At 33.1% G+C, this 24,463-nt stretch overlaps 2 protein-coding genes across 5 annotated transcripts in view; one reads left to right on the forward strand and one right to left on the reverse strand.

Annotated features, from left to right (window-relative positions):
* Positions 1-15,610, reverse strand: abcd3b (ATP binding cassette subfamily D member 3b). Its single transcript, NM_001130620.1, is given in 23 exon segments — positions 1-78; positions 167-223; positions 1,941-2,045; positions 2,146-2,265; positions 4,463-4,552; positions 4,638-4,703; positions 4,804-4,881; positions 6,318-6,381; positions 6,534-6,603; positions 7,259-7,350; positions 7,898-7,989; positions 8,317-8,414; positions 9,363-9,432; positions 9,804-9,873; positions 9,960-10,102; positions 11,596-11,652; positions 11,777-11,900; positions 13,486-13,583; positions 13,931-14,000; positions 14,632-14,720; positions 14,837-14,935; positions 15,272-15,314; positions 15,504-15,610. Coding segments are annotated over 23 exon segments (1,980 nt in total).
* A 3,006-nt stretch (positions 15,611-18,616) lies between these two features.
* arhgap29b (Rho GTPase activating protein 29b) overlaps positions 18,617-24,463 on the forward strand; it is an 80,329-nt gene continuing 74,482 nt past the window's right edge. For 3 of the 4 annotated variants that reach the window (XM_087238928.1, XM_087238929.1, XM_087238924.1), the window contains exon 1: positions 18,617-18,746. The gene's annotated coding sequence lies outside the window, so the exon portion shown is untranslated. 4 annotated transcript variants of the gene reach the window in all.

The following is a 24,463-nucleotide window of genomic DNA, read 5'->3' on the forward strand; positions in this document are numbered from 1 at the left end:
CTATGATCCGAACTCCACTGTTTCCTTCGTGATGGGTTTAAACTCGTAGTTTCCTCTTCCATCCATGTGCAGGTAATACTGTAGAACAGAGAAGTAGACCATTTTAAGAGTGCTTTTCTAATGAATTCAGCAAACTGTATGATGAAATACAAGAGCAAGGTTGTACCTCATGATGCTTCCACAGTGATTTTCTATGGGAGACTGTGAACAGTGTGATGCCAACCTAAAAAATAAACAAAAGTGGAAACAAGATTCTAAAAACATTCCTCAATATTTAAATACTGAAGTCATCAGTTTATGGGAAAACTAGGAAACACCCATAAACTCTCGCATTAACATACATACACTACGGCCAATTAAGGAGTACCTGGAGGAAACCCAAGCAAACACAGGGAGAACATGCAAACTCCATACAGAAATGCCAACTAACCCAGCCAGAAGGGCAACGCAGTGACTCAGTAGGTAGTCCTGTCGCCTCACAGCAAGAAGGTCGCTGGTTCGAACCTCCGCTCGGCTCAGCTGACGTTTCTGTGTGGAGTTTGCATGTTTTCCCTGCGTTCGCAAGGGTTTCCTCCGGGTGCTCCGGTTTCCCCCACAGTCCAAAGACATGGGGAATTGGGTAGGCAAAATTATCCGTAATGTATGAGTGTGTATGAATGAGTGTGTGTGGATGTTTCCCAGAGATGGATTGCAGCTGGAAGGGCATCCACTGCGTAAAAAACATGCTGGATAAGTTGGTGGTTCATTCCGCTGTGGTGACCCCAGATTATTAAAGGGACTAAGCCGAAAAGAAAATGAATGAATGAATGAATGTTATGAGATGTAGGCATCACGGTGGCGCAGTGGGTGGCACGATCACCTCACAGCAAGTAGGTTGCTTTGTGATTTATTCCGCTATGGAGTCCCCCGATTAATAAAAGGACTTAGCCAAAAGGAAAATCAATGAATGAATGTTATCAGATTTTACAACAATTGTCTACAACAATAAATATTCTTGTTACTTTTACTCAGACATAACTATCAATTCAAAATCTCATCAAAAGATTTCTTTTTTTCCCCAGGGCTCTATATTTATATTATCAGAGAGCATATACATTTATTTGTGCATTATATTATATTATATTATATTATATTATATTATATTATATTATATTATATTATATTATATTATATCTGTCATATCCAGGGCCAGACAGAATCGGCGGGTATTTTTTTGCTATTTTTGCACAAAATCTGCAGAATGATTTTGCGAATATAATAACTAAAAATTAACACATGGAATAAAAACTAAACTTTTGAACTTTTATTTAAGGTTAACAATGCAATCCAATTAGATCTAATTGTTTGGTAAACAAAGTCTCTCATGTGTTATATCTACTAAAGCAGTGTTCCTCAACCACATTCCTGGAGGATCACCAGCTCTGCGCATATTCCATGTCTCTTTAACCAAACACCCCTGATTCAGATCATCAGCTCATTAGCAGAGACTGACAGACCTGTAATATGTGTAATAGACAAAGGAGATGTCTAAAACATGCAGCGCTTGTGGTCCTTCAGAAACGTGGTTGAGAATAAGTAAATAAATCCTATAAATCCATTTACATATCAGTTAATAATATTACAATATATATATATATATATATATATATATATATATATATATATATATATATATATATATATATATATATATATATATATATAAATAACCATTTGCACATAATTACTTGAGTAAATAAATAAGAAAATATTAATATGTGAAAATAAATAAGAAATCTCCAGAATTCTGAGTATTTCAGCATGCACAGATTCTGTGTGGCAGATTTACTGCTCCAGCTTTTGCAGCATTTTTCAAAGATTGCTTAAAACAAATCACTGCTAAAATTGGGTTTTGACTTTGCCTTGAGTTGTTCTTCTCTCAAACAACTTCAAACATCTACCTTCCGACAGTGGCTGTAGATGAAGTCCTCCACATCCACGCTCACAGCACTGGTGCACTCGTCCAGAATGGCAAACTGCGGCTTGTGGTAGAACAGACGAGCCATCTGTGCGGTTCAGAAAAAGAGAAGACCCTCATCACTTTTGCATGTGATATAAACCCACCAAAAAGACAGCAATGTGTCCGGTTTGGAGAGTTGATCTTACAGCCATCCTTTGCTTCTCTCCTCCACTGAGGACGTCCATCCAGTCCTGCACGCTTTCCCAGCTGCCCTCTCTTTCCAGGATGTGACCCAGCTGGACATTGTCCAAGTACTCCTTCAGCACCTGACCACAATTACACAGCAGATTGTAAATATATTTTCAAGCACACTTCTTAAAGGTCCCGTGAAGTGCTTTGAAATATGCATTCGATTTATGCGATGTTTGAGGTAATCTCAACTTAAATAATAAAGAGAGGGCGGGACATAGAGTAGCTCCTCTCTTTAAAAAAAAGATTTCATCAAAAGTTTTAGTTTTCATTACAGCTCTGTCGGTGTGAGTGGTTGAGATCAAGCGCATTTAATGAAAAGCAAATGCGAACATCTTGAAGGGGACGGGGCATTTCAGATAGTAGAGAGGTCAAGATTTGAGAAACCGAAGTATGAGATAACATGAAACAAACAAAAAAAACAGTTGATCCATTTAGATTGAAGTGACAAAATTCAAGCTTTGGATGATTATAATCAGGTTTTATGCATTCTAGACGCAAATATTGTCACTTTTTGGAGCGCAATAGCTCAAACATAAGCTTAAAATTGACTACTCTTACTAACATATAAAAAATACAACTTAATTTTTATTTAGTTTCATCTTGATGAGAAACACAGTCTTAAGTATATACGTTTCTCATACGTTATACGATTCTCTGTTAATGAATTAATACAGGCCTCACTTTTAGATACCAACAATAAAACCACAAAAATGGTTTTATATTTTAATCAGGTGAGGCTTTTCTGGTCCTTGTTTACAAACTAGTGCCTGGTTTGTTCAAAAGTAAGTATTTGAAGTTTAAAGTTATTATTTTTTTCCCAGTAATTCTTTTTTTCTTTTGGATCAAAACTGGGGTTCTTTTTAAAGAATGGATCTATATATTTACATGTATGCTGGTGCTTCTTGAAATCAGAACTACAGACCATGAAACTTGAGCATTACACTAAAATATATAAGCTACTCTACTCTATACAACTATACAAAAAAAATTTATGAGTTTGAGGAAAAAAAAATGGGCAGACACTCAACAAATCTTTTTAAGCAATACATGTTGTGCACCTTTGAACATAGATGCTGTCAAATGAAGGACAATTTTTCTTTTTTTTGGAAACCTAACAGATTTCTGTTCCTTCATTGAAGTACATTGCACTTTAACTTTGACACTAGAAAAATTCTTAACCAAAAGATATTGCTCAGGTAGGATTTATACTCGTGGTCATGTAAGACAGATCACATATAAAAACATCTATTGTCACTATTACCAATTAAATCTTTATTTTTACTATACATTTAAGCTGTGCTTTAGTGATACTTTTTCCCTAATCATTTACTACACAATTACTAAGTTAATAGTTTTTATATGAATTATTATTATTTATTTATTTTTGTTAACAATACACTTTAATAATGATCAAAATGAAACTAATTGTTTTTAGATTTAAGTCTAGGTGTTGCAGAACACCCAATAGTGCCATCTGCAGTCTAATGTAAGAAAAAAAAAATCAAAATACACTTTTAAACATTGTTAAGGTTTTTCTCTTTCCTCCACTAAATGATAAGTCTCCACTTCAGCAGCACATACAAACTTCAATAATTTTATTCAAACCTGTATTCTGACATTTTTACACAGAGATATAATCATACATAATATGTCTGATTATATACAACATTTTATTTATTATTTATTTTAGTTGCAGTTTTTTTTTCATGGAGTGATGTAAAGAGATTCCTCAAATCTCCCTCTGTCAAACCATTCGACTAATATGTGAGAAATGTCCACAAACTAGCACACATTTTATTAAATAATGTCTTATTTGCGTATTGTAGTTGTTCATTCATTTTCTTTTCGGCTTAGTCCCTTTATTAATCTGGGGTTGCCAAAGCGAAATGAACCACCAACTTATCCATAACGTTTCACGCAGCGAATGCCCTTCCAGCCACAACCCATCTCTGAGAAACATCCATACACACCCATTCACACTCATACATTACGGACAATTTAGCTTACCCATTTCACCTGTACTGCATGTCTTTGAAAACCGGAGCACCCTGAGGAAACCCACGCGTATTGTAATTGTTGTGACTATTAAAATAATCAATTGGGGAAGACTCATGATGACTATTATTTGTTTTTAACATATTCACCTGTCACTAACTGTGTTTCACATATTGAAGGTGAGGGTGAGTAAACAATGCCAGAGCTCTCACTTTTGTACAAACCATGTAGCACATCTCCTTTTGCTGTGTTTTTGTTTTTGATTCCGAAACTCACCCGATCAGATGTTCTTTTCTTCATTTGGTCTTCAAGCGTGTCAGGATAGATCACCTGATCTCTAAGGGAACCCAAGGTCATATAGGGCCTCTGAAGAAGAAACAAACAAACTAATGAGTTTTGAAAATGTGGTACTGTTCCTGCTTTTACAGTAGGAGCGTGTAAACAGGCCCACCTGAGGGACATAGAAGAGCTTCCCTCGCTCTGGTTTTGTCAGTTTTCCTCCACACAAAGGCCACAACTGGGCAAGAAGAGAAAAACAATGTAAATGAATGAATACATGCATGAATGTAAAACAAATCTCAATGGTTTGTAAAGCTAGTCATATTTCTAGTGCAAACCTCTCCTAGGACTCTGAAGAGGGAACTCTTGCCACATCCGTTAGGGCCACAGACCAACACATTTGTCCCAGATGACACCTTAATAAAGGAGGGAGGATGGACAATTACCAAAAACCAGATCACAAGACTATATTAAAGTTTCCTACTCTAAGCCACATGTCAAATTCCCTGATTTCTGCTGCCTTCACTGACTAAAAAGCTCCATTTTCTTAACCTACAATGTGCAGAAAAGCGGACACACAAGTGCTTCCATATCTTTATGAGTTTCTTTATTCTGTTTTGAACATACACACTAAAGAGATATTTGGGAGAAAGCTGGAAACCTGTGACTATGGACTATTATAGATGAAAAAACAAAGAACTATGGACAGGTTTCCAGCTTTTTAAAAAGTATTTTCTTTTGTGTTCAACAGAAGAAAGAAGCTGGTGAACAAACAAGAGACGCTTGAGTTAGTTTGGGGTGAACTTTAAGTGTTTGCTGGTTGTCAAGTGAGAAAGGATTGAAACAGCACTAAAAACAACTAGCCTAACCATAACAAGCAAATGGCGTAAAAAATGTTTTGAAATGAATTTTTTTTTTTGAAAATGACAAAGAAAAATCCCTGATACTGCATGATTTGGACAAAATAAGCATATAGAACTCTGTTATAGACCTTTTACAAGGCATACACTTCAAATACAAATATTAAGTTCCCTGACTTTTTCTTGAATCAAAAGCTGAATTTTTGTGACTTACAATCACTGAGCAAACAAAAAGGATAATACAGTACCTATAGAAAATCATTATTCCCCTTTGAAATAATGACTTTATTTGTCATACAGCCTGAAATCACATCGCATAACACAGTTATTGTAGCCTTCTCCTAACTACAACTTTACTATGAAGGGCTTTTGTAAGTAGGGTTTATTGTGCATAAAGGTATAGATTTCCACAGGGTATAATGATTTTCTATAGGCGCTGTATATCTTTAATCACAATACTTAAAAAAGTTTACTCAACTAAAAATTGTAAGACAACTTGTTGCAGCTTTTTTGAGTTGACTTTACTTTTAATCCACATACTGCACTTGACTCAAAATGACGTTGTCATGTCACATCTGTTTAAAGCCCAAATCAAAGCTAGACTAGAAGTTGAATTGAATTGCCTTATTTAATACAAGGGGCGCTTAATCTCAATTTGATTATACCATTAATATGACATTGCCAGATACATTAAATTATTATTCTTTTAAACCAACCTTAGACTTTAAATAAGCAACTAAATACTGGTTGCAGAGGCAAAAAAGGTCAAAACTTAACAGTAACTCCTAATCTTATATTTTCTATTCGATCAATGACTATTTTTGCCACATAACAGAAATCACTGACTTTCTGTGACCTGGGCCAGAAACATTTAAAATTCCCTGACTCTTTAATAAACCTTTTAAAATTTCACGACTCATGGGAAACCCGTCACTTTTACAATCCAAATGACAGGTTTAGACTGAGAAAACCTTAATTTATGAAGCACTAACCTCAAATGACAAGTCACTGATCAGGATGTCTCCATTGGGTGTCGCTAAAGGAATGTGTTCAAACCTAAGAAAGAATCCAGTTCAATGTGAAGCAATAATGAGATGCTGGACAGACAGATGAGGTCTACTCTACATTTCAGAAAAATTACTACAAAAATGCACACATTCTAAGTAGGTTACTATGATGGCTTGGTGGATGTTTGCTTGGTAATTTACTTGATTTTATTGTCTGCAATGATGATTTCACCTCTCCCGGGGATAAGAGGGATTTTATCTACTGCAGTATCTGTTAAGAAAGAGATAAAAAAATAATAATTAAGAGACCACTAGAAAATTCTCTGGAATTATTTGGTTTGCGATTAAAAAAATTGTTAAATTAATAGTTCAAACACTGGTATCGTGCTGTCTAAAAATGAATATAAACATTTCTGAAAACACGGCACCAATGATAATATTTTTATTTTAATTCAGGATCTAAAATTTACAGAATAAAGCCAAAACTCGAGTTTTATTCAAATACTACAAATCATAATATCAAAGAATCCATTAAATGCATCAGTAATGACAAGTAAAGTTGATTCTGTTTATATTCTTTATATTTTATTTTCCTAACTAAAGTACTGGAAATTCAAAAGGAAGCAATGTTTTCATCATGGATGATAAGATATTATATTTAACTATTAATAAGATATTATGTATAAGTATTAGTTTCTTGAGTGGCGTCAGCATCAGCATGTTTTCTTGAAATAAAAGCAGCATAAGGCATCACATGACTTTTGATCAAACTAATATAGCCTCATTGAGCAGAAATTATTTAAAAATTGTTACTCCATAAAAAAAACAAAAAACAAAACTCATATGCATTTGAATGGAGTATTTTCACAAATTCATAAACGTTTAAAAAAAAACAACAAAAACACATAAAGCACAACAGTCCAGACCTTTAATTCGATGTGTCACCATGGTTCGCTCATATTTTCCCGAATTCAGCTCCTTCAGGACTTCTTGTATTTCTGTGATTCGTGCAGTGAACCTAACAAATGGATGGAGATCCCAGATAAAACACACAAACACTGAAGCAGGTGAACGGTGGAGCCCGGGTGAGCACTGATAAAGGTATAAGTAGGCTCACATGGAATCTGTTTGCGCAGAATTCCGCAGATTTCAGCAGATTTTTAGCCCATCATTAATTCTGTTTATTTAATTAAATCTAAGTTTATTCAGTTTTTAAATTAATTACAGTAATATTATTGACTAATATGAAAATTTTCATCAAATTTATGTACTGTACAATGCAGTTTGTAAAGAAATATTTTCTGTCTTTTAGTAGATATACTATATGAGAGACGTACTTTGTTTACCAAATAAAGTGAATCTTATTGGATTTGCATTTTAAACATTAAATAAAAGTAGAAAAAATATTATTTTTTATTTCACATATTAATGTTTTAGTTATGATACTCCCAAAATAATTCCGCAGAAATCTGCAGATTTTTACCAAAATTCTCTGCAGAAATAGCAAAAAATGTCCGCAGATTCCATCTGGCCCTAGATATAGCTCTGAAGTCAAAAACAATCACCCAGAGAGTCTGGTCATCTCTCTTCCTGCCAGGACGATTCTTCCTAAAGCCTGGGCCAGGCTCATCAACATTCGGCCACTCTGGTAGTAGTCCTGCAGACAAAAAACACAACTACTATCTTCTGTACAAATATTTGTCTTAGGGAATCCTTAGTAAGCCAATAAATCCTTTTGACAAAGACAATGATGACATATCAATCTGGCAGGATCAAAGGTCAGTCATTACAAGCTAACCATTATCTGGATGTACAAACAGTGACATACTGCCACTGTATAACGATTTACACCTTCATTTGTAAATTGCTACCAGTTCACAAATAATAATAAATACAATCAGATATTGTTACCTAACTAACTAACTAACTAACTAACTAACTAAATAAATAAATAAATAAATAACATAAAATAAAAAATACCTACTTCCAGTCGCTCAGCATATGTGCTGTTAATGTGCCGTTGGTTTGAAATGTCCAAAAATGGCCGGCTGATGACCAGATAACCCACTGCCATTGCTATATCTGAAGAATCAACACAAAAATTGTTCTAAAATAAAACCTATAAAAATATAAATATAACTTGAAATAAACAAATATAATATTGGCAATACCAAAGCTCCAACAGTACCAAAACAGCATGTAAAATTGTGTGCTTTTCCCCCAATTTTGTTTGTATATAAAATGTTTTATTTTATTTATTTAAAATGCAATGTTTTATTGCCAAACATACATTCTTATACAATAAGAAAATTTTTAGATAGCATAATCATATTTTTTGCAAATATATTCATGTTTATTTAAATATTTAATGTTCAACATAAAGCTTATTTAATATTTAAATGTTAATAAATAAATAATAAATAAATGCATCATATAACATGCACTATACTTGTCATTACAGAATCTGACCAATGAGAATATAGTGTCTTCACTTGTCATCAAAGCTTTTCCTAGCTTTTCTCAGTGGCTGCAGTGCATATTAAAGTTGGACAAATTGTCTAATCAGAACGCATTGCATTTGTCAGGCGGAGGACGATACTTAAGGCACTGCATGACACCTAAACTAAACCACACTAATGTGCTTTCAAAGTTTACATGTGAAAAATAAGTAAGTAAAATAAGTAAATTTGTGATACTTTTGGAGCCATGGTATAACTGAAATTCTAACCCCATGTTTGGGTTTGTCTATAACCAAATTTGGGTTAAAACAACCCAAAAAAGTGTCTGCATCAAAAATATTGAATAAAAGTCAACTTTAAAATTCAGCACTGCCATTGAAATAATGTGAAATAATACTAAAACAAAGTATTAATAAATAATATACAATATTATAAATAAAAAACATATATAATGTCTATCGTTTTTACATAATTTTAACAATCGCCAAAAATTTCATTCAGTAAACAGGGACAAATTTGATTTTAATTTAGATTCTGTCGCCATCTCCAGATGTACGAAATGTCTGCTTACATTTGGCTATGATGCTGTCCATAACTCCCATTGAGAACCGAAAGTGTATAAAGCGACTCAAGTGGTCCACCTAAAAAAACAACAAGTCTGATTGAATGTGTGTAGTCATGTTTGGACTGGTTCACCTAAAATGCTAATTCTTTATTTGCTCATACCCCAATCATTCAAATCTGAGTTTTTTTCATCTGTTGAGCACAAAATAAGATATTTTGAAAAATGTTGGAAACCTGTAACCATTCACTTCCATAATATTAGTTTTTTGCCCTACTTTTAATGTCCATAGCTACAGGTTTACAACATTCTTCAAAATATTGGCATTTGTGCTCAACACAACAAAAAAACTCAAATGTTTGGAAACATTTAAGTGTGCGTAAACGGCGAGGAAAGAATACATTTTTGGGTGAACTATCTCTTTAATAGTAACATTAATATTTTTTTTACCAGTTTCTGGAAGGTTCCAATAATAGTTTGCTTTTCTCTCAAGTTGCCGTTGTAAAATGCAATCTCCTCACTGAAACAGTATGCAGAAATCATGCATTTTCCTCATATCAAAACAGAAAGAAAACATCCAGGTAAAGAGTTGAAACCCATACATACCTGTTAGTGATGAGGCGAGAGTTGACGTATCTGTATTCGCCCTCATACCTCTGCTCTGTCACGGTCATCTTCCCGATCGGCCTGCGCAGCCTTGTCAGGAGCAAACCGGACAACAGCAGATAACCAAGCAAAGTAGCAGGACCCTACAGAAGGGCGGGAAGATGCACAAATGTGATTGGCTGAGGACAGAAAAAGAAGATAGAGGGTTGCATCCGCCTACCTCATCCAAAAGGGACACTTAGATGAACATTATTAAAAACAACAATAATAGTAATTAATAACAATAATAATACCATAACAGTCAGAAACACATTTAACATTTAGTATTGCATGTCATTAGAATTAGAACTAGATTAGTTAATTAGAACATGACAAATAGTCATAGAAGCAGGATAAAAAAATACTATAAATTATAATCTATTTTGCCACAATAAATACAAACTATTATAATAACTTAATTCTGACTAGCAATTTGAGTTTCTTTTATTTCACATTTTTTAAATTGTTTTATAAATATGTTAACATTAGCTGCTTATCGTTATCGATATGTTGTCATTTTCCAAGGTGGTGCTGATCATTGAACCGTATGAATGCAACAATAATGTGCCTTGGTCAAGCAAGTTTAATGTAAATAGCAATGTTGACGATGATCAGATATTGCTTGTTTTTAGACTCCTTTTTTATCTATCTATCTATCTATCTATCTATCTATCTATCTATCTATCTATCTATCTATCTATCTATCTATCTATCTATCTATCTATCTATCTATCTATCTATATGTATAATATAATATATTTGCTAAATACATTTGCTTCCACACCATCAAGCGATTAAAATCTGTTTATTTTTTAATTCGATTTTTTTCTTTCAGCATTATCCCATTGTAACCAGCAGATGTCCTAAATCTTTAATCTTAAATCTTTATTTACAAATGTATTAATCTAATCAAATGCATTTAATAAATAATTTTTTACAGCATATTTCGAAGGAAAATACCCAAAGGTGCCAAAACTCGCACTAGATATCTGAGGTTTGTTTATTTTTATACTTTATTTTGCTAGTCTTATGTGCATAACTAGCATGTACTGTATTTTTTGAATCATTCTTTCCCATGGTCTAGGCTATGCTTTTCTAGAGAGTTATGACCTTTAAATAATCTTCAAAAAGGAGAGCTTAACATCAAGCAGTGAGCTTATCCACAATGTCGTCTGTAGCTTTATTATTTGAGCGTTCATTAGCTGAAAAAAACAAATCATTCTGAAAGATTGAAACTATTTCGCTACATCTTTATTGTCATAACTGTGGTCTACACTCTTCTGTTGTTTTATATTTAGAATGATTTTAGAACAATGTGCTTATTGGTATTATTACAGCTATCATGCTTGGTGTGAACAGGTCTTAAGAATCATTCTGCATGACAGTGGAAAAGCAGCTACTGTCTTATATATGATTGACAAATAGGATTCCTTTAGAAGCTCACAACAACAAGAACTTGTATTGTATGTGTAAAAACATAACATGATTAAAAGGTGACACAGGTCAGAAAATACATAAATCTGTAAATTTACATGAATAAAAATACCACAGAAAAGACATAATAAAAGCTGTGGAAATGAAAACTCAAAACACTTACAAGACTACCAATAGCTGTGTTCAGTTTGAAGATGTAGATCAGGATGTCGAGTAGAGGCTGGAGCAAAAGAGAAAATAACAAAGAGGCTTTGATTTAAGATCTTAATATGGTTAGAGATTACAAGAAATGCTTTATTTGTTTATTCTTTTGTATGGTTGTTACACAATGAGTGCTGTTTTACCTTGCTGACGTTGGAATAGAGGTCCACCACACTGTTACAAAACTTCTCCACATCTTGGGTTATCAGCTGGTCTGGGTTGGCGATGCGATTGTCCAGGTTGCCAATCTGATAGTATGTGAACCCCCTTTGTAATATAGAGGACCGGATTTATTAAACAGAGCAAATTAATTGAGAAGTAGCAGGGCTTGCAAAATTTGTGAATTCCGGGCAGGCACTATTCAGTTTTTAGTAGCATGAATATAAATTTAAGTAGCCTAAATAGAAAATACATTATTCAATAAATAAAAACAAAACATAAATTTACTAAATAATAAAATATATAATGGCATTTGTTATAGGCAATACATTTATTTTTAAATAACCAAAATTGTATTATTTAACTTTAAGTTTTTATAATTTTTAAAGTAAATAATGATGTTAAGTAAACACTGAAGTCAGAATTAATAGCCCCCCTGTTTATTTTTTCTTCCAATTTCTGTTAAACGGAGAGAATATTTTTTCACCACATTTCAAAACATAATAGTTTTAATAACTCATCTCTAATAACAAATTTAATTTATCTTTGCCAAGATGACTGTAAATAATATTTGGCTAGATTTTTTCAAGACACTTCTATACACCTTTAAGTGACATTTAAAGGACCTAACTAGGTTAATTAGGTTAACTAGGCAGGTTAGGGTAATTAGGAAAGTTATTGTATAACGGGGGTTTGTTCTGCAGACTATCCAAAAATATATAGATTAAAGGGGCTAGTGATTTTGTCATTAAAAAGGTGTTTAAAAATTAATAACTGCTTTTATTCTAGCCAAAATAAAACAAATAAGACTTTCTCCAAAAGAAAAAATACTATCAGGCATAGTGTAAAAAATGTCCTTGCTCTGTTAAACATCATTTGGGAAATATAAAAATTAAATAAATTAATTTAAAAAAATTAAAAGGGGGGCTAATAATTCTGACTTCAACTGTATATTTCTGAGTAAAAGATTAGTGTTTGTGTGCTTCAGTGCCATGCATTTTAGTACAGAACAAGAGATTAAACTGAAAAAAAAAAACACTGCATTATTTGGGAGGTAGTTAGTTATGCTGTGGCTATTCTCCTTTATTATAAACAAGTGGATTTATTGCTGCCATATCAGCGGCACAATACATACATAATTATCCATTTTGTGAGAGAATGTAAATGCATTGAAATATACTTTTCCTCCCACTGACCCATGGCGTTTAGATACATTTTGGTAGCCTGACTGAAAAACCATTAGCCCCGGGACGCTGGGCTACTGGATTTTGCAAGCCCCGAGTAGGCTAATTTTAATGATGTTAAATTGATTAATTAATATGTATCAATTACATTATAACCCTTACCATTTAGCTGGGAGTGCAGTGGCTAATTTTAAAATGAACAGCTATGGTTTTTAAATATTTATGTAGTGTCGGATCCTGTTTGGTGCAGACAGCTAAACTGATTATTGCTAGAATCTTGTCATGTCATATTAGTTAGGACAGGGTTATTTAGTAAGTTAGTTAGTTATTAAGTTAGTTAGTTAGCTAGTTAGTTAGTTAGGACACAGTGTTACATATTATATGATGACAATAAGAACGGGAAAAATGTCAGACCGAGTCTATTGAAAAATAAGTATTAAAAAAAAGTGAAAAGAACAGAAATGCAATGGATTCAGAGCATCATTAACTAGCTTGTTAATATAACTCACTTCAAGTAGTCATTGTACAGGTGATTGGTCAGTCTCACTCTGAAACACAGCTTCAGTTCATTGATTCCCAGCTTTAAGAAGTTATTCACTAGAGATATCTGAGGAGGCAAGCAAAAAAACATATGTATGAAATATGGCTATTGGATACAGTGCAGTACAGTAACACAATGTAACTCTTCTATTATTCAATATAAACAATGACTAAAATAATTATGTATGCATTAATACATCTATAATGCACAATCACAATTTATGATAAAGTAACTTAATTTTAATGCAACATGATGAATATACTTAATTATTACCCATTTATTGATGATGTATTAATATGATCCCCTAATTACTACCATCTATTTTACCGACATCTAACTGATATAAACAATGCCTTGTCAACAGACTTGTAAAGCTGGTCACAGTGACTCTGTCCAAAGTTTAGTCCACTTACAAAAGGCATGACTGTGATAAAGTTGACCAAGTATCTTTTGAAAGTAGTCGTCGAACGTCCAATGATTGCACTGCAAACCAAACACACACACATTAAATAACAGTCATTTTGTGCTTGTCCTCTACACACAGTACAAGAAAAACAGGACAGACAACATTTAGGTGATCAGGCATGTTTTGCAGGCATCGACACCCAGAGGAAAATCTCACCACAGAGAAATGCACCAGGCTACAAAATAACACCAGTATAGGAAAAGAAGGAGGACAAGCCTTCTAGGAACTTACATAAACATTTGGTTACAATCACGATTCAAGATCAGATCAGATCAGATCAGATTGGATCAACACGATGTATTATATCTGAATGCAAAAACTTCCCTTGACAACAGTATCTCTAGCAAAAAAGAAATCCAATATCTCTAATGCATATTAAAAAGTACATAAATCAGTGTTTTTGAAACTAATAAAGACAGCAGAAGTCAATCATTTGTTGGAATTATTTAGCCTGAAATGTTTACTGCTCCAAATTATTTTAAATGTTTCTCAAAATACATTGTGTTCAAAGAGGAAAGACGTTTTTTTGTTTTTTACCCAGATATTTAAAAAGAATATATCTTAGAGAAGTAATCAAAATACCCTCAAACCGTGACGTTTTATCCAAGGTTATCATAACGCCAGAATCTTATACAGGCCCATGCCTACCTCTCAATCATAGTCCCATTATGTATCATCCAGACATCACAGTATGTTCTGGCAACGAGCATGACAGCGATCAGAAGCAAATATCCTGACTGGAATAGAAAACAATCAATAATAGATGCACATATTGAACGTGTTTGCCCTTAAGTTTTTACTTTGATTGTATTACCTGATAAATGACAGCAAATAAGTTCAATCAAAGGCTTACCTCTTTGCAAAAAGCTTGTGGCATCAGGATTTTCAAGATATGGCAAATCCGCCTGAAGAAAACATTGTCCACTGCTGCCTTGTCTGTCTTTCTGTCCTTCTGAACATTAAAAAGTAAAATAAAATTTTGCTTTATTGATGTTTATTACACATACATACGTATACTCCCATACAGAAGTCTGATATATATATATATATATATATATATATATATATATATATATATATATATATATATATATATATATATATATATGCAAATTACATGACGTACACGTTTATGTTTGGATTTAGATCTATATCATGTATTTTATGCAATATACATTTCCCAAAATAGCAATACACACACACACACACACACACATGTACACATAGGCTACATATAACATTTTTTTCAACAAAATACTTAAGATTATATACTTAGGAATATTTTTACCTCATTGTCCCGCAGTGGTTTTGATGACCCCTTCTCTCTGTAACTAAACACGTGAATGAAAGCATAATAAGTCAATAAGTCTCCATTTAATAATGTACCATATTTCCATATTCATATTAACGTGTGAATAAATGAATGCGTCGCCTGTCAATGATGTTTCAATGTCGAAGAGGTTACACCGATCAACTGGTAAATAAAAGTCAACAGGCATATACATAATGAATGCTCTTACCCATTGGTTTCCGTTGACAGTCTTTGTTTTAACACATAAGCGGCGAACAGCAAAGCACCTGCGATGGAGGAATTGCCGGCTGTCAGATACTTACTAACAGCCGCCATGTTCAAGACGAAACCAATCAGGAAGCGACGGCGGGCAGCGAAGGACCCACGCGGTAGATTTCTTCCTGTTATTTTTTTTACAGTACGACCGTTAACGGGGAGTTTCTATAGGTCTACATGCCGAAGTACACAGATACACACACCTTTCACTCACACTTTAGAGATTAGAGATATCACGCACACGAATGTACATAAAAGCGTAACGAACTATTGAGCCGCGAGATGTCGCCAGAGTCCCGTCTTTCTTTAAAGCTGCTGTCAGAATTATAAGGGTGATTAGTAGTACTAAAAAACTAACGCGAGTAGAACACATAACAATATAACCAGGAAAATAAATAAATAAATAAATAATCTATTAAATTGTTTAAAATAAATATTACGTTAATAGAAACGAAATGTTATTTATTTATTTATTTATTTATTTATTTATTTATTTATTTATTTATTTATTTATTTATTTATTTATTTATTTATTTATTTAAAATAGAGGATGATTATATTTTGGGGTTTGTGGTTTCCAAAAGATTGAAACTGCTTTGTGTAGATGGAAGTGCACAATATAACAACAACAACAACAACAATAATAAAAATAATAAAACAGTAAAACAAGATAATTATTTTTAAACTAATACATATATTACACTTAAAATATGAAAGTTTATCCTGATGAATAACACAGTACAATTTTGAAAGAAACACAAAAGTATGTAGAAAATATGTATGTAGCTATATTGTACCAAAAAAGATGATTTATATATATATATATATATATATATATATATATATATATATATATATATATATATATATATATATATATATATATATATATATATATATATATATAATTATTTTTTATTTGTTTACATTTGATCAACAAATTAACGTAATAACTGATTTTACGCAAGCGTTGGATAATTTAAATCTGTTTTTAAATTAGTTTGATAATTATTATAAGGTTTAATCCGTTAAAGGTTAAATAAAATTATTTATTTGTTTGTTTTATGCATATGTGTTTATTCATCTTAGTAAAGAAAAAACTTTTTTGTTAATTAAGTAAATGTGTACATATGTTTTTTTTTTATTTGTTTAAATTTTTTTTTTTTTTTACAGTTTAATGCTTTTTCACAGACTCCTTAGCACTTCCTTGCGGCCCCCTGTGGGTCCCTGAGTCCCAGTAGAAAAATGTATGATAATATAACTTAATAGAAACAAAATGTTTATAAAAGAGTACTTTAGACTTTAGACGACACAATGGCGCAGTAGGTAGTGCTGTCGCCTCACAGCAAGAAGGTTGCTGGTTCGAGCCTCGACTGGGTCAGTCGGCGTTTCTGTGTGGAGTTTGCATGTTCTCCCTGCATTCGTGTGGGTTTCCTCTGGGTGCTCCAGTTTCCCCCACAGTCCAAAGACACGTGGTCCAGGTGAATTGGGTATAGGCTAAATTGTCCAAAGTATATAAGTGTGGGTGAATGTGTGTGGATGTTTCCCAGAGATGGCTTGCGGCTGGAAGAACATTCGCTGAGTAAAAACCTGCTGGATAAGTTGGCAGTTCATACTGCTGTGGCGACCCCAGATTAATAAAGGGACTAAGCCGAAAAGAAAATGAATGAATGAATGAATGAATGAATGAATGAATGAATGAATGACTTTAGACTTTCATAATATTGGATTTTTAGAGTATAATCTGAATATGACTGAGTCATGTCAAGTCGTGCTTTATTGTCATTCCACTGCATGTGTGGACATACAGAGAAACAAAATGTTGTGTCTCGCAGGACAACGGTGCTACATAAATCAATCATCAATACAAACACAATATAAGAGTTATTCAAAAATATATACTATATAAGTATGCTACAAGATACTTAACTATACACATAGCAGGCTATACAAGTACTTTTAACTGAAACTGAACAATGTTGTGCAGGAAATTGTGCAATAGAGGTATTAAGGGTGAATATTGTGCAAAAGAGGTATTTAAGGTTTTAATTTAAGCGAGAGTTATTTAAGGTTGAAGCAAGCAGTGCAACATGATTGTGGTATATTTATAGTAAACATCATTTTCCTTATTGAGTTCTTGTAAGATGGAGTTTACATAAAGTGTCAGGTGCATAAGAGAGAAGAGCGTTTCAACAGGTGGTTTGTCAAGTACACTAACCCGAATGAAGCACAATTTGAAATGCACAATGTTTCCAAGAGAAACTGAGTCATTAAGAGTATAAGAGATTAAACTGAAAAGAAAATTAATGAATGATAATTTAAAAATATAAAACAACATCATTATTTAGAAAAAAAAATAGATATATTAAAGTTATAATATGAAAGCTTATCTTGATGCATCACACAGTACAATTGCAATAAAAATAAACTGCAATATAATGTCCTTCGGCTAAGATTAATCAGAGGTCTCCACAGTGGAATGAACTGCAAACTATTACAGCATGTGTTTTACGCAACGGATGGCCTTCCAGTCGCAACCCAGTACTTGAAAGCTTGAAATATACATATATACAAAAATACATATGTACCAAAAAGACAATAAATCATTTTATTTGTTAACGTTTGTTGACGTAAAACCGATTTTAAACCAAACGTTGGATAATTTATTAATCGTTTTTTTTTATATTAATGATTGTTTTATTTATTTGTCTTTTTCATGTATGTAGCCTATTTTTATTCGTCTTAATGAAGTTAAATATTTTATTGTTTATTAAATAAACGTGTAAACTGATTTTTTATTTGTTTGTTTACGATATCTTTTTTTTATTTTTTGCTTTTCCACGGACTCCCTAGCACTCCCTCGCGGCCCCCTGTGGGGTCCCCGGGTCCCAGTGTGAAACCACCGATCTCCTTCATTGTACTCAGCTCTAGACCCAGCGCAGCACATGTAATTTTGACGAGGAAAACAAGCGGCTTGTATGGCTTGTTGAGCCCTCTCTACCAGCCAATAGGAAGTTTGCTTTGAGGTCATGTGAGTAAATTTTGAGTCAGTCAGTCCCCGCAGTTAGTTTTTCTCTCTCCAGTTGTGATGTGAACAGCGATCTGTGTGCGAGCGTCTTTTAGAGATCATTTGATGGATTTACAAAGGATTTACCTTCATGATTCTTCAGTATGACGATCGTCACGAGCCATTCAAGTAAGTACTGCTCGTTTGAGATGCTAAAAACACAAACTGCTGAAGATTTATAAATTTGAAACGGCTATAGCTAGCAGCGCTAAAGTTCATGGGGGCTATGAAGAGGAGATACAATTACAGCATTGAGTGAAATTGTGTATCATTAAATTCGGTTTGTCAAGTCAAACTTGTTTTTTTTAAATGTCAAAAAATGCAATACTTCAATAAGTTACTTAACGTGACTGTTTCAATTGTGGTAACATGCTCTGTTAAAGAGCCAAACTTGTCAACCCAAATCCTGATCGTTTAATTCTGACAAGTCATAGCCGACCAAATTTTACCCTATGTTCCTTTTTGAATGTCCATTTCCTCTCATCACTGACTACAACCGAGATGGATTGTTATGAGTGACAGGTGTCAAGCTCCTATTGAATGATAAAGATCGTTGCATTACTCGCATTCTGCAGCTGCAGACGTGCTTCAGCTGAAGACAAAGGCAGTCACGTAACCACATTACACATCCAAACACTACATGGCTACAAAATTACATGTCAAAGCATGAGGCATCAGTAGATAATGGGTCAGGCTGTCTGAGGGCATGAGTTCTTGTTACTGGTGGATCATCATGATAATGCTGCAGAGCTTGAATGTTGTAAGCACTTTTCTTGGGCAAACTGGTTTTTAAATTGTAGTTCTTGTTTGTTTCGTAAACCAACTATTGATTTTTTTTTTTATGCACTGGTCATGGGGATTGAGGTAAAGTTGGTTTTATATTCGCACATTCAGACTTCTTAATAATATAATGTCAGAAACGTTTTCTTTGCAAATTCTAAATAGGGAATCATATTAGCAGTCAATGACTATCAAAATACATTGTTTACCGTCAATTAAATTGTTTTCAAGTCAATATTACATTATTTTAGACTGAATATTCAAAAGTATCATGGTAAACAATATAGGGAGCGTGTCACAAGTTGTCACTGAATGAATATGCGAATATAAAACCAACTTTACCTCAATGTCATGTGGCAGGAGGTTTCCAGAGCTGAATATTTTATAAGTATATATAAGCTGATGTTTTGTCTGAAATTAATTGAAAAGCACCCTTAACCCATTTTTAAAATCTAGATTGAGCAACTTTAGAGATGTTCAGAAAACCAGTCTGATGTTTAGAGTAACAGTTAAGCAATTTTTTTTCTTTTTTTCTTTTTAAAACATAAAACCTTTAGTTACCTCTCCAGAATCATTATTTATAGAATACATTTGTGATTAGGTATGTAGGATGTCAAAAAAAGAGCAAATCTGGACTGAAATATGGCTGAAAATTGTTTTAAAATACTTGTAATATATAAAAACATGTAAAGAATTTTATTAAATGCAAAGTACCATTTTTAAAGGGATAATTCACCTAAAAATGTATATTTACCCACTGTTTACTTGCTCTCAAGTGGTTAAACCTTCACAAGTTTCTTTCCTCCGTTGAACACAAGTGAAGATATATTGAAGAATGCTAAAAATCTGTAAACATTGACCTCCATAGCAGAAACAACAAATATTATGAAGGTCAAGGGTGACAGGTTTTCAGCTTTATTCAAAATATCTTCTTTTGTGTTTTACAGAAGAAAGAAACTTAAACAGGTTTGGAACAAGTACAGGGTGAGTGAATGATGACAGAATTTTCAGTTTTGGGTGAACTACCCCTTTAAGTCAATTCATCATCATAGTTAATAAATAGGCAGTTACGCTGTATTTTAAAGGGTGTGTGCAGCTAAAAATGATCATTTGCTGTTAATTCACTCGCAGGACATTCAAAATGTGGAAACTTTTTACTAACCTTTAGTAGAATTCTAACTTTTAGAATGTCAAAAGTGAAATGTGGTAAATAATGTTCAGTTTTTTGCACAGCCTAATGATTTTACTTCATTATACCTCAAATTATAATCAGAATAGGTACAGGTATTTTTTTGTTTTGCTTATACAGTGCTCAGCATCATTTAGTACACCCCATTTTGAAAATGAATATTTTTTTAAAAATCTATTTCTCAGTGAATATAGGCAATACATTTTGGTGCATTTAAACAAAACAGATTAATTAAACAGATGAGCAATTCCATGAAAATGTCAACCTTATCATGAAAAAATAAACTTTTGACCAAAATAACAAAACCTATTTAAATTTGCTTATTAAGGTCTATATTTTATTGTTATGATGTGCTCTTGTTGAATTTTTAAGGAAATTGTTTTGTTTATCCATGAAATATGAGGATTGTGCCAATGCTAATTTTCATTATCATCCAACCACTTTTCGTGCTTTTAAAAAAGGGGTTAAAGACTCACCTTTTCCATGCTTTATGTTAACAGTAATCATTCTGCAGAAGGATTGGAGTCTGTAGTATAAATAATTATCCTTACTTTTTCATAACATTATTGCCCTTTTGATTTATGAGCTACATATTTAAGACATCACGCAGCTTCGGTCATGTGTCACGTCCGTAACGATTTAATGAAAAAGTTTATATTGTGGAATAAATATTATAACAAATAAAATGAAACTTTGTATACAAAGCCAAAATATGTTTATACTAATTATGATCGCCAACTCATCTCAGGTCTTTGCTCTAAACAACCACAATTTTGCGTTACGGACGTGACCATTTTTGAACTCCTTATTAATATAAGCCAATGACTGGCGCATATTTGTTCATTATGATGCTGCATTACAATTACTGACTTACATTACATAACATCCATATGTTATATCAAGAACTGAATATTTCATTTAACTATAAACCACTTTAGTAACATTTCAGAAATAAATGTTTAATAAGAAAACAACATTTTACATATTGCCATAATTGGCCATAATGACCTATTTTCTCCGTCTTACTTGCGGTTCATGTGCGCACGCACTGCCTATAGTGAAAGATAATGACAATGAACCATAAGGCTTTGAACCTATACATTTTGTAAAGTATAGGCTAAGGATATAACAATTTTGTTATTTACATGTGATACTGCATTAAATTGCATACATGTTTTATAAGCTGTAAAATGAAAGCATCAGTTTGGTGCGAAGTTATAAAATATTTGTCTTTGTTTGATTTGTAGATTAGGCTATTTAAAATGTATATAAGAACTATTAATAACTGTTATTTTCCAAATGGAAAAAAGGGTGGTTTGTTGATTGTAGTCTGCACTAAATCATGAATATGCCTAGTTGAGTTTATGACGCGGCTCCAGGCAGCACAGACGACCAGGATCAGCGCTGGTTCGTCAACTCCTGTGTCAAACTGTGGCCAGAATATCCTTCTTTCATTTGGCTTTTTTGGCAAAAAACATCTGTAAGCACGTGTGTTTGCACGTGTTACTGTCATGCGAGTTAACAAATATGTGTTGCTCATAAAAGCCGATCACAACGAACGCGCTTCTTCATTCCAGAGACGTGAGGCGCTCCGCAATGCATTTTATGTTGACAAGAAGAAAAGGAGCACGGTGCTCTTTTGAATGTCACTATAGATAACAACTGAATCAGCTGGTCTATTGTGCGCGAGTGTAGCTGTCAATGTTTACATAATTAAATTTTTTAAATAACATTATGAAATTCAAGATTTGTAAAGTCATACAACTTTGGATGACTTAAAACAGCGACCAAGTCTCTCCGTCATTAAAAAGTTCGCCGTAGTCATCTTGACACTGCTGTCACCTCCAAGGAAACCCCGCCTCTTCTTTCGTTTGATTGAAGAATGAAAGTCGCCACTGAGGTAACATGCTTTTCTTCTGGAGCGCACAAAGCGCGCAATGACAAAACGCGAGGTGCGCAAGGCGCATAATCAATAACCTCCATGCATTTGGTCTTTTCCCACTGCTCAAAATGCGCACGCCGCGGGTCAGGCCACAGCGGAGTTTTCATTTCATGCAGAGCATAAATATGTTTTTTATTTCATTAATTAAATAACTATTTATAAGGATAAATTATCAAAGCGACACAATTCATTTTCCAAGCCCTTTATCCAAAATCTAAGCACTTTCAAAGCTTGAAAATTGGCTATAGCCTACATTAAAATTGAAACATTTTCAAAGATTTCCAGCACCCGGCAAATGCGCTTATTGAGTGCTTATTAAAATTATTTTAATAAGAATAAGAATAAAATCTTGATATTGATCTAAGCTTTAACTACATTATATGAGTATTAAATTTGTTAGAAAATCGATAGGACCTGCAGCTGTAAATATTTAATTCAATATTTTAAACAATCGGTTATGAACTATAGCCTAAAAATATAAACATACAGTCATCCATCGTACATGCCTACAACCAATGACTATTTTTCTATGCTTGTTTAACATAGCCTACACAAAACCTTTCTTAAGTTTTAAAGTTTTCTCTCTCACCCTGGTGCGTATGAACTTTTTGCAACCTGTCCTGAAGTGACTGCCGACGAGAAAAAGAAAGCAAGCGCGAGTGGAGAAATTAAATTATTTATTCCATCAACGAACACATTAACTAGAAAAAACTAAAATAAACTTTGTCAAGTATAATATTGCCATATCTGTGACAAAACTAGATTTTAAATATTCTCCACGTAGAAACAGTCTTGCGCAACAGTCGGGCAATGATTTAATTCAAGTTTGTCTGGAAACACTAACTTTAGGAGCCTGCTAAACATAGGCCCATTATAGCTGATTATGTTTATTATCAATTCTATATTATTCAGAGTATAAAAGCACCATGTTAGCATGCAACATTGTTACCGAATTGAGTTTTGAACATTCGAACGTGCGTTAACCTTTAACAACGCCATAATACGAATTAAATATAACAAGGTGATATCTATTTAAGTTTGATTAATTGTGCAACATTACCATTCAGATGTCTCAGAGGTTAAAGTTTATTGGTTTACACACCCAACAGATATCCACAAATAGGTCTTTGGTCAAGTTTTGAAAGCATTTATCTGACTTTCATAATGTGTCAACAGTCAATTTCAGAGCAGTCACGTCCGTAACGAAGACAAGTCACGTCCGTAACGAGAGTTTTTCCTCATTAATGCAAAAATGAAAAACTAAATAAAATTAATTATATATGTCCCATGCAGAGCCAACCCTTATCCTTTTGACTGTTATATATTTTTTTGGCTTCTGCATTTTCATTCACAGAATTTTCACAAAGTATGTCAACTCACAAAACTCATGTCTTTTTTTTGTCACGTCCGTAACGCATTCATTTTGCCGTCATTTTAAATATAAAACACCTGCATAGACTGATATTTTTTTGATGCCTGAACTCCATGGTTAAGGGGTAAGAAAAATATAAACATATATTTCAATATACTGTTAACACATACCTTCTCTGAGAATATACGTTTCATTTTTTTTACTGCAAATGTCACGTCCATAACGCTGGAATCAGCCAGATACATTTATTAAAATAATATTTTAATCACTAAACTTATTTAGAAACTAAAAGATAATACAATTAGATTCAAGCAAAATATTTCTAATCAAAATTACAACTTACAAAAATACAACTAAATTTTCCATGTTTTATGCTTTTTTAGGTTTTTCCTCTTTTTGAAATTTGTATTTAAAATTTTTCTATAAAATATAAATTTGGGTGTACTAGTTTTTGGACCATTATTATAAGTTATTTTGTTAGATAAGCTCCAGATTTGGCTTCATTTAATGGATATGCACAAACATAATATTGTATAGCTTCTTATTAAAAATATGAACTGAAA

The sequence above is a fragment of the Danio rerio genome, chromosome 2 (assembly GCF_052040795.2).
Source record: "Danio rerio strain M-AB ecotype USA chromosome 2, GRCz13ab, whole genome shotgun sequence".
In the NCBI taxonomy this organism is placed as follows: Eukaryota; Metazoa; Chordata; class Actinopteri; order Cypriniformes; family Danionidae; genus Danio; species Danio rerio.